Genomic DNA, 14,944 nt, shown 5'->3' with positions numbered 1-14,944 from the left:
AATCTATGTTCTCGAGGACTGTCAGAAACATGAGAAATCTGGATATGTATTTATTCAGTGAACATTTATCACATGCCTATTATGACCAAGATAAAGGATTAGACATTGTGGAAAGTCACTTTTTTAAAGCCTCCTACTCTTTTCTTTCTTTGTACTTTCAACAAATACCCACTACAATGTCACTGACCTTCACATTCACCCTCATTCTCTCCCTCCTATCTCACAGTAGGAGGAGGCATTTGTGGAAACTGTAAATGGCCACAGAGTCCCTCGGCAGCTTTCATCAAGAGGTAAAATCTAGTTCCCTATCCTTTGGATCTGTTCAAATCTTGTGATTTGCTCTGCCTAATAGAATGTGGCAGAAGCTGTGTGAGTTTTGGGCCTAGGCTCCACAGGCTTCACCGTTTCTGCTCTTGCTCTCCTGCCTGGGCTAGCCTGCTGGAGAGGTCACGTGGAAGGGAACCAGGAGTGCCCTGGCCCACAGCCTGCCAACTACCAAATACACAGGTGAGGCCTCTCGGACCACCCAGCTCCAGCTGGCCTACCAGCTGACTGCAGCCCCATGAGCGAGCCCAGGAGAGACCAGCACAGAAAACCTGAGTGCATGTAGGTTTCTGACCAAAAGACTAATGAGCTAATGTATTTTTTTATGTCACTAAATTTTGGAGTGGTTTGTTAAGTAGCAGTAAGTATTTGGTGTAAACTTCTTCCCATCCAGGGTCAATACTTTTATGATCTGTATTCCTTCCTCTTCTCTCCTTCTAAGACCTTCTGCCATTAATCATTCTTCCTCTCTTCTGCATCATCAACCGTTCTATTTATTTCCTCTTACATACAGACATGCCTAAGTTTCTTCCACTTAAAACCCTTCACTGACCCTGCAGCTTTCTCCACCTAACACCCAATCCAGATTTAAAAGAAAATGCATGCTCATTCTCTTCACATCCTCACTTCCCATTCATTTCTCAGTCCACTTCAGTCCAGCTTCTATCCCTATCTTGCCACTGAAAATGCCTCCCATGAGCCATCAGTGACCTCCCAATTGCCAGATACAATGGTCTTTTCAATTCTTGTGTCACTCAGTCTCCTTATGGCATCTGACAAAACTGATAATTCTATCCCTTTAGATATCACCTTTCTTGGTTCTCAGAATGCCATTATGTCCTAGTTTTCCTGCTGTGTCTTAGTTTTCTTCATGCCTCTTATTCCTCCTCAGTGGTTCCGATTCCTCAGCCTAACCCCTAAACTCTATTAGTCCTCATGGCAGCCCATCTCCAGAGATCCTTGCCTCCTGTTACTTTTGCCTTTGTGCAGTCCCCTCCTGAATAGGGCTGATCTGTGTAACCACAGAGCTACTACAGAAATAGCAATGAATGACTTCTGAGCCTGCTGCAATGTCATTAAGATATTCAAGCAGCTCTATGGAGAGATCCCTGTAGCAAGGAGCTGAAGCCAAGAGCCATGGGAGTGAGCCGTTTTGAAACGGATCCTCCAACCCAGTCAAGTCTTTACATGTTGGCAGCTCCGGCTCATATCCTGACTACAGGCTTACCAGAGACTCTGAGCTAGAAACATTCAATTAAACCAGTCCAGAAATTCTTAGCTAATGAAACTGAAATAATGTTTGTTGTTTTTATTTATGCAAGTTTTGGGTAATCTGTTAAACAGCAATACATAACTAACTGAGATTTTGATATCTGCAAATGGGGTACTACTATAACAAACGCCTAAAATGTGGGAGGAGCTCTGGAGCAGGCAAGCGGGTAGTAACTGGAAAGACTTGAGGAGAGTGTTAGTAAATGTCTAAGGTGCCTCAAAGATATTATTATTAGAAACTTGATGGCCTTGGAGGGGGCTGCAGGGAGGAAGTGAGGAAAATGTTACTGGAAACTGGAGGGAAGGTGATCCTTATTATGTAGTGGCAGACTACACTCTAACCTGTAGCAAAGCTATAACCTGCAGTAGCATTTTAAGTAGAAAATGTGCCTAATATGCTATGAGATCTAGCTACGTGATCTTGTAAAGGAGATTTCCAGGCAGTGGTGAAGTGCTTCCTGGCCTCTATCTGCTGCTTATATTAAAGTCCAAGAGGAGCAATATAAGTTTGAGAAAGGGCTGTTAGATAAAAAGGAGCCAGGAGTGGCTAGTTTTAAAAATTCCTAGCCTTCCAGATGACAAATGATGCTAAAATCAAGAAATGCCTTCTAGGCAAAAATCAAATCCAGAATACAACCAGGAAAGTTAGGTTGAGGGATGAAGCTAAGGATGTGGCTATAAAATCCTTAGTTAAGATTTTAGAAAGATCTCAACTGGTAACTCCACAAACTATTCAACAACAGGGCTTCTTAGGGTACCCTAAAGGTGATGTCCCTCAAAAATGTCAGAATCCAAAAGCAGAGAAGGATTATATTGAAGAGATACATGGGTGTGATTTTGTCTACTGTAGTGAACCTGAATAAGGTTGACAAGAAATGCACAAAGCTGTTTCATGAATTGTATTGGCAGAACTCTGCCACTTTAGACTGAAAGAGACAAAAATAGTACAAAACATAGAGGACTCTGAGGCTTCCAAATTCTACTGGTAGAAAGCATGCTGAAAAAAACTATGTGCAAACAAAGTATACTTTTCATGGAAAGGATGGATGACTCAGAGGCTTGAGCCAAGAGTCCAAGGCCATGAGCCATGCAGAATTATTCCCAAGCAGGAGTATGAATGGTTACTAGTCAAGAAACTTTCAACATTTACCTGGTTGGATTTCAGAATTTCTATGGACCAGTAACTCCTAGGCATCAACCTTTTTTCTCCTTTTATGAATGGGAGTGTCTATAGTAGATCACTATTGTACATTATTCTACAGCAAGAGCTAACTAATTAAGTCCCCTTCTCCTTTTATTTTAGAATCACCCTGTTGTGTTCTCATCCTGCCCCCTTTTGTGTCTCAAAAACATTGTTGTTTGTACTCAGTTCCTTGTCTTGACCAATAGCAACACTACGAACTTGTCCCCTTCAAGTCTGAATCCTCAGAGTCAAACTAGGCCCTTCTCTTCCATTACCAATGACCAAACCTCTCAAAGGTTAGTGATTCTAACCTCCCATATACATCTCTCCTAATTCAAACCTTTTCTCAGCACTTTACAGATTTTGTTCTTCTGCCTTTTAGCCTCCCGTATATCTAAAGAGAAATCCATAGTTATTTGAACTGTTGTCTCCCCCATAGTTTCCCTTTGGCTCCTTTCAAAATTTTCTCTTTACTATTTATTTATTTTTGTAGTTTTATTATGATGTGTCTGGGTGCGAATTTTTTTGAAACCCCTGTCTGGAGTTTTCAGAGTGCCTGGGTCTGTAAATTTCTTTTATAAAATTTGTGAAGGTTTCTGGGATTATTTCTTTAATTGTTTTGGCCTTTCTATCTCCTCTCATTCTTGGTTCCAACTACTCATATATTATACCCTTTGAAATTGTCCCATGGGTCCCTGCATTCTTATTTGTTTTGTTCAGATCTTTTTTTCCCTCTCTTCTTCAGATTGGATGATTTCTATTGATCTTTCTTAGTTAGCTGACTTTTTCTTCTGTCATGTTGTATTTATTATATTTCTATTGTTGAGTGACAAGTTATCACAAATTTACCATTTTAAAACAACACCCATTTATATATAATCTTGCAGTGTCTGGGAGCCAGGGGTCCAAGCATAGCTTAGCTGGGTCCTCTACGGAGGAACTCACATGACTGCAACTGAGGTGTCAGCTAGGCTGCATTCTTACCTGGTGGCCCAATATGGGAAGAAGTCCCTTCCAAGCTCATTTAGGGTGCTGGAAGAATTTATTCCCCTTGAATAGTATGGTGAGGGCCCTGACTTCCTAATGACTGGCAGTGGCAGCCCCCCTGCAGGTCCCGGAGGCTTGTTGCAGCTCCCTGCCCCGTGGCCCTTTCATAGTCAGCCACAGCAGGCAATTTGCTTGCTTCTTCAAAGCCAGCAGGAGCTTATGGCTTGTTTGTTCTCTCTCCCCACAAAAAGGCTCAGTCCCTTTTAAAGACTTTTATCTGATTAAGTGAGACCCAAGCCCCAAGCAGAATTACCTGTCTTTTGATTAATTAAAAATCAACTAACCGTGGGCCCTAATTACGTATGTACAGTCTCTTTATATTTGCCACAGTTGCTTCAAAGTATAAGTCTGATAATTCCAGCTCCTGGATCATCATGGGGTTGGCATCTGTTAAATACCTTTCCCTTGAAACTGAGTAACTTCTTCTCTTTTTTTAGATTCTTGCGACCTGTCAAGTTAGTTTTGGGTGATATGGTGGGGACTCTGAATGCTCTTACAATTGCTCCACAGTGTCAATGTTTTTTATTAACAAATAATTAACTTGTTGAGATTCAGTTGAAAACACACTTGGGTGAGTGGCAGCTCAGCTCAGTTCAGTTCCTTAAGCCTTGGGTCTCAGCTACTTCCAGTTTGCCCATGCATGTGTGATTCAGAGGTCAGCAGACAGTTGGGCCAAATTTAAACATATTACTTTCCCCACTTTCTGGCTTTCTCTTTTACAAGGGTCTTCTAACTAACAGCCTTGCTTCACAGGGCTCTTTCCCTGGGTACCCTGGGCCAGAAAGATGATCTCTACCTCTGCGCAGCCACAACCGAAGCTGCCCTCGGGGCAAAGCCACAAAAAACGGGAAATTCACTCTACAGACTATTTGCTCAAAGTTTCAATTCCCCTCCAAAATCTGCATGCCTTTTTGTTCAGTCTCCAGAGGCAGTTTTTTGTTTTTGTCCAACTTCATAGCTGTTCTTCAGAGAGAGCAATTTGTTAGGCACTGGCACCAGTCGACGACATCTCCTCTCCCTTGACTCAGGTACCGCCACCTCCCTCACTCCTGCCTGAGTGGCAGGCACAGAGCCTCCGCCTGGATTCTCAAACTCCTCCAGGCTCAACTCGCTGCTTTCACAGGAATCTTTCCACAATGCAACGGTGATCCTGTGATCTACTTCAAACCCTCAGGAGCCAAAACTGCCCATCACATACAGGTGCATCTCCTCAAAATGGAGTGCCAGGCCCCTCAGGGTGCGCTGAGGCTGGCTCATGACTGGTAGAAAAGAAATGCCAAGTATGTCGGAATTTTGTGAGCTGGTTGTTGAATCATTGGTACCTTGAAATCAACTATGGTGCAGTACTTGCGCCATGAAAATTGGCCATCCCTACAAATCAGTGCATCTTTACCACCACCAAAGAGCCAATTCACTAGCCCACATCTCCTCAGCATGACAGTTCTTATGCCTGAGTTATTCTGAACAAAACCTCAATTCCCTTGACATACTGCTTCATTTTCCCTGTCTGCTCCTGCCCAGTCCTCTTCCCCTGTTCAGCCTCATGTGCCTCTTCCACTACTGCCCACTAGGCATACTTTTACTCATCCTTCAAACACAGCCTCTGTGGAAAGCCAACTTTGACCTCTCTGGGTATATAGTCTACCCTGCCTTTGTGCTGCCACTGCCTCAAGACAGCATTAAAACTGCTTAGCACAGCCTACAGTGGCCCTTGTGGCCCTCACACACTTTCCCCTCTTGCAGTTCCACCCATGTACTCTACCCTGTAGCCAAATTAGTCAATTTGTCCTATCATGCCACATTGTTTCATTTCTCTGTGGCTTTCACACATGTTGGTTCACTTATATGGAACACTATCCTCATTCTCACTTCATTGGAAGTCACTCTTATTTAAACATTAAAATTCACTACAAATATCCCTTCCACCAGGAAGCCTTGCGAGATCCCCCAGATTCCCATCCTCATGTTACATTTAGAAATGTTTTCTTTGAGTTCTCATTAAGATCTTGCCAGATGAAACTGATTTTTTCCCCGATTCTCTTGCTTTTCTTCCTTATGACCAGTGTTCTTATTCAGTTATCCACCATTTCTTCATGTCTGGAACTCTTGCAACAATCTCTTGATAAATACTGATCATGTGTATAATTTGTTTACTTTTCTGATTCCCTCATTAGAAAGTAAGTTCTTTAGAAGAATGTACATATTTAACTACATTCAATAGGTCACAATAAAGTAACATTTAGTGATTAAAAAAGGAATGGCAGGGTAGGAGACTAAATAAGCAGCTAAAGAGAAATAATGGCAGACAGGCAGGCTTGCGAGCACACTGGGTGTTGGACGCTAGATAATTTGGATATATTTAATAGATGATGTGTGGGGGGGTATGAAGAGTTTAAGAGTGTGAAGTGTAATAATCAAAACATTATTTAGGAAAATTACTTGAGATGTAGTCTGCAAGATAGACTGGAGTAGGGCAGTGCTGTAACTAAGAATAAATGAGAAAACTATTGCAATAGTTCATATGAGAAGTAACAAAGACAGCATAACCATTCTTGATATATCATTACACTGGCTACTGTTCTAGTTAGCACTTAAATTCCTTTTAGTATGTGTATATATTTTCCAGTGTTTTTACTTAACTTCTGATTTAAAAATCTATATCACTTATTTAAAAAGTTGAGAAATATATAAAAACATTAATAAAATGGAAAAATATCAACTTAACCCACAATTCAGAGGCACCCACTAGTAATATTCTGACATACTTCCTTCCAGCATTTTTCTACACAGCATTTTTCTTATGTTGTTAAGACCATATTGTATATATAGAATCTCATATTCCGGTTTTCTGGTTGATATGATATGGTAGCACTTCCCTTTTCTATATAAAAATTTAAAGGTCCTATTAATAGTTCATCTTACAGATATGCCAGATTTTATTGAACATTTGAATTTCTGATACTAAAAATAAAATTGTGATAAGCATTTTTCTGTATAAACCTTTGTTTTAGTTTGGATTATTTCCTGAGAGTAGGTTTACTAGTAGGAGATTTACTGGGTCAAAGGCTAAGGCGACTTTAAGAGCTTCAATGCTGCTTATTAAATTGTTTTCTAGAAAGAATCAGTTCCACTTGTACCTTCTGTTTTTAAGATTCTCTTTTCATTTGCCCTTTGTGAACACTTCACCATACATACCATGCACCATATAACAGCAGAGGTGAACACCCAAAAAGTTTACCAGTTTGAACAGTTTTGCCAACACAGAATATGTCCTTGCCTTCATTAAGTTTGCTTTTAAATTTTTAAAATTGTAACTGTAGCTACAAGGAATGTGGGTATGAGCAAGCGGGTTATATAACTGGGCATGGGTGGGTGGCGGGGGGGGAGTGGCAGTCGGGTGAGCAGTAGTCTAGTCGGTGGAACTGACAACTGGAATCACTATGTGACAGGCAAATACTAAAAACTTATTATTTTCCCTTTAGAGGGAAAATGATCAGATCTTACTTTAAAATATTTTTATATCCAGAAAAGGGAACCAGAGAACTTCTTGTCTATACAGGCCCAGAGCAAGTACAATAAAAATATTTTAGTTATGTGGTGAGTAGAGATTGATTACTTAAGTGTTAGATTTAAACTATTAGCAGTCGTTTCTTAATTCTGAAACAGCTTACCAAGATTACCAGTGATAAGAATACCATTTAGATCAGAGTGAGAACGACTTAATATCAAACCTTTAGTTTATCGTCTATCGAATTTTGTCAACTGAGACCTTAAAAGCAGGAGATGGCAAACTATGGCTTGTGGGCCAAATTTGGTTGCACTGCGTATTCTTGTATAGCCTATGAGCTAACAATTGTTTTTACATTTTGAAATGGTTGAAAAAAATCGAAGAAGAATACTATTTCGTGATATGCGAAAATTATTGAAATTCAAATTTCATTGTCTATAAATAAAATTTTATTGGAACACATCGCACTCATTTGTTATAACTGCTTTTGTAAAGAGTTGAATACCTACAAGAAAGAATGTAAAGGCCCTCAAAGCTTAAAACACTTACTACACAGGAAAAGTTTGCCAACCTCTGCCTTGAAGTAATGTTATGATTTATATTTTCTCCACTAAATTTGATTACTTTAATGAGTATTTCCCAGATGCTCTGCTGCTTTTCAAAATTAATTCTTACCTTGTTACATTTTGCATTTTAAAATATCTGCCACTTAATGAATTCATGGAACTTTTTCTTACATTTATTTTGGAGCAATATTTTACTATTTTCTCAAGCTCTGTCTAGAGCCCATTTTCACCCTGCCTGATGGTTTGACCACTAAAAACTTAGCCAACAGTGCTTTCTATTTAGTCAGGAAGGAAGTTACCTTGAACAGCCCATACACAAACCCTACTAGGTGATGGAATTGTCACTACCTTCAGTTTGGCTAAATTATACCAAGCTTCCCATGATTCTAAGCTGCACATAATGTCCATATTCTGGGGAAAGATTCCAAAAACTCATACTTTCAGTCCTTAGATCAGCTTTACATGTGAAGTACTTCTTTGAAGACCAGTCCCTTACTGGTTTTTGTTCTTGCCCAAGCTGATCTGAAGTCGCCCGCACTGGGATGTTTAAGGGCCCTTTGCGGTGGCATATATGACTGTGCAGCTGAATATGCTCCATTATTCCCTTGGAAATAGTTGTGTTCTTACTTTGTTTGTGTAGGCAAGCAACTGTTGTGGGATATCCAGCATTTTAAGTGATTTTGCCTCAGAGCATGTTATAAACTATAAGGAGAGTTTGTAACTTTTCAGTTCTAAAAAAGTTTTTCAGCTTTGGATGTCTGGAATTGGTTGTGCCTGTGTTTCTTCTCATCCTGTTGGGACTCAATGTTGTTAGCAACCTCCTGTGTGGTTCTAAGATAAGTTGACCTCTTTGAAACCTTTCCAGGTGCCATCGCCACTTTCTTGATGTCGGCAATACAAGCTTCATTGTTTAGTGGAGTTAAATTCTATGAACTTGAGAAATCCTCCCTGAGACTATGAACTGACTAACACCCAAGGTAGCATAAACATGCAGACACAAATGTTCCTAAAACCAAGCCTGCTGGGCAATGCAGGATATGACTTGGAGTCTGGAAAAAGGAACAGTTTGCTCACTTGTGAGTCTCTGACTGCTTCCAGGTGCTGTGTCAAGCTAGTTTTTCTGATCCTCAGATGTAACCTTGCATTAGAATACAGCAGACCTTGCAGTTGTGGATGTTAAGGAATCCCATGAAGACCCCCTGGGCTGATTAAGATCTCTGGCTTCAGAGGGTCCTAAAATACATTTCCTTCAGCCAATGTGGCTGTAGTAAAGAGAAACTGTGTTTTTTTTTACAGATTTGATCCAAGTTTTAGCTTAAAGATCTTAATGTCAACAGCTCATCTTAAAATTTTATACAGAGGATTCAGTTACAAATTAAAAAGAAAAAACATTTAGCAGGCACCTGTCTTGTTTCCAGTTTGTCATGAAAACATTATTAATGTTTTTGGTAATACAGTTAAGGCTTTGCATGGATTCATGCTTGGACTAAGAATTCCATATTAGTCTAGCTTTAAATGTGGCATATTATACTAGTGATTTTTCAGGCCCTTTCTTAAAACCTCACAGCCTGTTTATTCCTATAGACAAATAACTGCCAAAACCTAGGAGAGTTTGGCAGTGTTGTGGAAATAACACTATACTGAGAATCAAAAGACATGGGATTCAGTCCCAACTCCACCACCATCTTAGCTTAACATTTCTGTTTGTCTCCTTAGCTATAAAATAGGCCTAACAATAACTCAAATCACATAGGGATATTGTGAAAGCTAAGCTAGTAATGCACACAAAAAAGACCTTGAAAAAAGTGCAAGAGTGTAGCTGTGAAAGGTGTAGTGGTGTGGTGGTCCGTCCTTCTCTCCTATTTATCTCCTTCCCACTCAGTCACTGCATGTCCGTAAAATGGAGACACCTGCCTCTATATCCTGAGCCAGCTGTTCTTACAAAGAACACCCTTCCCGCTCTGCCTCCAGTATCCATGGAATATTGAGGGTCACCATGGACCATAGGTGTCTATGCATCTTCGAATGACTGTGAGGGAGTTAAGTTTCCTCTGCTTTGCTTTCCACATGGCCTGAGCTGTGGCATGTGAGTGGGTGACGTGGCTGAACTATGCAGACGATCACACCGTACTGCAGCTTCTCAGAGGTTTGTTTCCTATCATTACTAGTTCATTGGTGGGAAAGCAGTGATCAAGGAACCCTTTCAAATATCTAAAAGGCTATAAACAAAGATTCACATGGGTTGTCTCTGAGTGGCTGAAATTACAGGTGGTCATTTTCTTTTTTTTTTGGTCTATACATCTGTATTTTCTCACATTTGCAATTAGTAAGGGAAAAAAACACTTATTTTGAAACAAACTACCCTTTATGTGTATAAACAGCAAACAGTAACTTAAAAACTCTATCATGGAAATTTCTCAAGAGGAAAATTAGAAAATAAGGGCATATCATTCACTTTATAAACATGAGTGCAGTATCACCTCATGAAAAATCTTTGTAAGAACTTTGATTTAAAAAAGGATTTATGTAGTTTTAATGTCTTGTCAGATTAATTGAAATTAGATAAAGATAGTTATATAAGAAGAAGTACACTTTCCCTCCTTTTCCAAATTTTATACTAACAGTGTGGCAATATGATGAAAAAGCAAGTAAGAAATCAGAGCCTAGCTACTGGGAGGGGGAAAAAAGCAAGAGGAAGCCTGAGGGTATAACATATTCTGAAGCTGCTCTATAGACCAGATGCTTGTTCTCTCATCTAGTGACTTTGTTTTAATAACAAGCAGACAGTAGTTTCCTTATTACCCGGAGTTTTAGAAATACATTATTCTTGAGAGTACTTCCTAGGATTTATTCTACTCATTTAAGGCCACCTCTTTGTATTTAATTCATCCTCATATTACCCCTGCAGGGCAGATCCCTCTAATTATTCCCATCTAAAGTGACAGGAAAATGGGATTATACTGCTTGGAAAACAGACGTCCTTTGGTATGGCTTTACTCAGTGCTCCCTTGAGCGTATTTTGTCATTGTGCTCACTTTCCACATATTCTGAGCTGTCCTTGGAGGACAAGGACTGTGACTTCCCTGTCTGAATTCCTAGTACCTAGCACATGCGTGGCACAGAGTACGTACACAGTAAAAATGGGAATAAATGAATAACATTACCCAGCACATAATGCTTACGGTATGTCAAGCACTATTTTAGTACCTTATACAAATTGTTTACTTCTCACGGCCCTATAAAATAGGTGCTATTATCATCCCCACTTCACATATGAGGACACCAAGGCACAGAAAGCAAAGCAAGGTTGCCCGGGGCCAGATTCCAGCCTAGACAGCAGCCTCCTGGTCATCACAGCCTGCTGCCTGAACAGCACCCCTGCTGAAAGGGAGAACGGTCCCTTCCATGAGAATTGTGGGCACCCTGTGCTCTTACCCCAAACATCCTGAGTTTACGTCAGCTGGAGCTACACGGTGTGGTTCCCTGGGAGACTTAAAAAGGGAACTAACTGGACACAGGCACACAAGTGCAGAATAAATGAGTCCCCAACCTTAACAATTGCAGTGTTTGTAAGGCTGTTTCTCAAATACCTGTGGGGATTTGTGAGAGCGCCAGCTGTACTGGTGACTATGGAGACTCGCCAGCAGAATATTTTCATCAGAATCCACCTGGCCAAACCGCAGTGTCTCCTGTGTGTCATTACAGATCACAAAATGGCTGAAGACCAGCTCCTCTACCTCAGGGCATTTGTTCTGAAAGAAAAAGAATTGAAAGCCAACATGCATCAGATTAATTGCAAGATGTTTGGCAGCTGTCTGCCCAGTGGCGATTGCTACAACACAGAAACACTACAAGATCTGTTGTCATTAGCTCTGGTATACAAACTATTCTATACTTCCAGGATAAGCACAGAAAATACCTTAAAGAGATCTTACATGTTCCAAGAATATGTTTTGATTTATATTCCTGCAAAATAAATCATACACACAGAAGAGTAATAGAACAATGAGATCCCTCAAACTTTTAACATTTTAAAATGAATTAACATGCTACAAAGAACGCTGTAGTGGGTAGTGCACATTTTAAGCAGAGTACTGGAGGCTAGAATTACCATGTTCCTGGCCTTCTAAACTTGACAATCAAGACCAATTACCAAAGCCACAGTTTGTACCCTACAGAAAGTAAGGATCATTTAGGTAATACATCCCCGGATCCCTTGAGGGGGAGGGTGGATGTGTGTGTATAAATCTGCTCAGGGAGAGACGTAAATAAAACCATAACTTTCCCTCCATTGCTAAGAGGCTGAACACACAAAGCAGATCAACTCCAGATCAGTGTACGCCAAGATGCAGTTTGCAAGGAAATAATGTCAGTTGAAAAATAGTTGTTGGTGTCTGTTTCAGCTAACAGTCATCAATCAGCTCATGTCTCCCATTAATCTGCTAAAGCTCAACAGAGTAGTAATATGTTCCTGTGTTGATACCTTCTTTTCAACTTAATGGTGTCTCCACTGGTTACTGTTATATCAAAACACTGGCAGAATGATAGAGCATTTCTGTGCTTACTCTTTATCACACTGGTTAGGTTATGGCTCAAAATTCTTAATTAGCCAATCAAATTGCAGACAATGGGAGGTAATATATAACTGATGCTCCTCCAGTTGGCTTTTATTTCCTGGCTGGGGATTTAAATAATAATGTCATAATGTCCCACTCTATCATTTGCCATTTTACTGAGGGGAGGTACTGAAAGAGAATATATTACTCATGAGCACAGCGGTTTAAGTGATTGTGAGGCCTGAAGCCAAGGAGTCTATGGATGAATGTACCTGGAATCCAGCCTGGACCCACCTTGAACCTCATCCAGGACAGGCTGAATCCCCTCCCAGGCATACAGAAGGCCCCCAAAGCAGGTGCGCAGTGTTCTATGGCTCAGTTGGTGTAGAGGCACACATACCCTTGGGGACTTCTAAGCCCTTGTTTTATCATCCATCTGTTCTCACCAAACCTCCCTATTCTATTCTCAAGGAGCAGAACCTTGCTTGACAATCACACTGGTTACAAAAAGAGTCTCTGGCTAAGTGAGACCAAAGCAATTACAACCAACAATTACCTGCTGTCTACCATTACACTGTGCTGTGGCTTTTAATCATCAGCTTTGATTTCAAAACTTAACTGCGGGTCCTGCCTAATCTTGGCCCTGCTGCATCCTGAGCTGTTCTCCATTTGCTCACTACACGCTAGCCCCACCGGCCGTTTGCATCTCCTACGCTACACTGGTCCCCTTCCAGTTCCTCCAACACTTCAAACTCCTCCCGACTCCTTTTCTCTGTGTGGAGCTCTTCCCTGTGTGACTAATGCTTTCTACTCAGCTTTCAGGTTCCTGCTTTCAAGTTACTTCCTCCAAGTAGCCTTCTGAGGTCCATTCTGGACCAGGTTAGGTCCCACTATTTTATGCTCACATAACACTCAATATTTCACCTTCACAGCACTTACCCCTAATGGGACAAAGTAATTACTCTTATGATTAGGGATTCAGTATTGTCTCCACCATTAGACTCTATGCTGCATAAAAGCAGGGCCCAGGTCTGTGTTATTTCCAGCTTTATCTCTAGTACTCAGCATAATGCCTGACACATAAGTAATCAATAAACACTTATGAAACAAATACAGGAGTAAATTTAATTATTAAAATTATAAATGTAGAATATGTTCTGAGCAGAAAAATCAGAAAATGTAAAAGTGTGAATTTTTAAAAAAGGCTCTGTTTTTACACTCAGAGATAATTGCTGTTAACATTTTGGTAAATTTTTTTCCAGCAGTTTTTCTCTTCTGAGTGTCTTTGCCTGTTCCTATTCTAGTCTATTCTATCCAATTCTATCTTACATATCTTACGTATTTAAAGGTTTGTAAATCCTTAATCTGGAGTCACAGTGTATAATTAGTTTTGATGAGATTTTTCCATTTCGCATTATATAATCAACATTAACTGCTCTCCTTGTAAACATTTTTCTCTCCTTTAGGTCCAAGAGTATAAACATGAAGAAAAGGATATAATTCCAAACTCCTACTTCAACATCCTGAGACTGAAATTCAGTTTTCTGAATGAATTGTGATCAATTTGCTGGTAACCAAGAGGTTAAGTTACCAGATGGAGCTTGAATAGAAAAAAAAAATCACATTACTTTTCTCATCTCTAAAAACTGACCTTTAATAAATGACCACGGTTTTAGAAAAAATATAAATGAAAGAACACAAGGCGGTTGTTTACATTTTTCTAAAGGATATTCAAAGTCCTTAGGTAATTGTTCCTCTACTGCTCCTTCATCTGTGGAGTTCATTGGAACAGGAAGAAGTTTAAGCATATCTTGGAATCTTTTAAATTCTGGTATTGTATAAAAAAATTCATACAGATTTTATATGATATCACATAGGTTACACCTCAGAATGCTCCTTCAGACTTGTAATTAAAAGATGGCTTATTTATATTTAAGATTTGAGCTGGAGTATTGTACTGGCATTTGCACTTTAACAGACATCACTTTGGTGTAAGATAAGACACATGAGCATAACCTTGATTTTCATATAAAAATCCCATTTAAATGCTCTTTTGTCTAAAGGTGGGAATGTGACATAGAAATATAAAGCAAACTACAAGTGGCTTTATCATTTACAAAAGAGAAAAAATAATCTACAGTCAGGGAAGTCAGACACTGATGAAGGCTTCTGTTAATCCTGAACTTGGGATCTGAAGGTGAAAGGCCAAACTGTTTCATGCTTCAACTGTCTGGCCCATCCACACTGGATAGGAAAGACTTCTTCTCTCAGATACGAATCTGATAAAAAGTATGTGGAGAACTCAAATCACTTATCCTTCTTATTAAATTTTTATTTCTCATTGGCAATAATTATACTGTATTTGAGTGTTATACACACAATAAAATCCAAGCCTGGGAAATCAAGTTTCCTCCTTTAAAGGGAATAAGCCACATTCAGAGCATCTTGGAAACTAATGAATTTAACAACCCTCTATAAGCCCCTTCCA

At 39.8% G+C, this 14,944-nt stretch overlaps 1 protein-coding gene across 7 annotated transcripts in view; it reads right to left on the bottom strand.

Moving 5' to 3' along the window:
• The window catches only part of VPS13B (vacuolar protein sorting 13 homolog B), an 861,603-nt gene that overhangs the window by 70,223 nt on the left and 776,436 nt on the right, over positions 1-14,944 (bottom strand). For all 7 annotated transcript variants that reach the window (XM_073229878.1, XM_073229881.1, XM_073229877.1 and 4 more), the window contains one exon: positions 11,491-11,652. In XM_073229878.1, the coding sequence (XP_073085979.1) occupies positions 11,491-11,652 (162 nt within the window). The remainder of the gene's footprint in view (positions 1-11,490; positions 11,653-14,944) is intronic.

Source organism: Manis javanica, chromosome 2 (assembly GCF_040802235.1).
Source record: "Manis javanica isolate MJ-LG chromosome 2, MJ_LKY, whole genome shotgun sequence".
Classification (NCBI taxonomy): domain Eukaryota; kingdom Metazoa; phylum Chordata; class Mammalia; order Pholidota; family Manidae; genus Manis; species Manis javanica.
The sequence above is the reverse complement of the archived record's forward strand: the minus strand, read 5'-3'. Positions and strand labels throughout refer to the sequence as shown.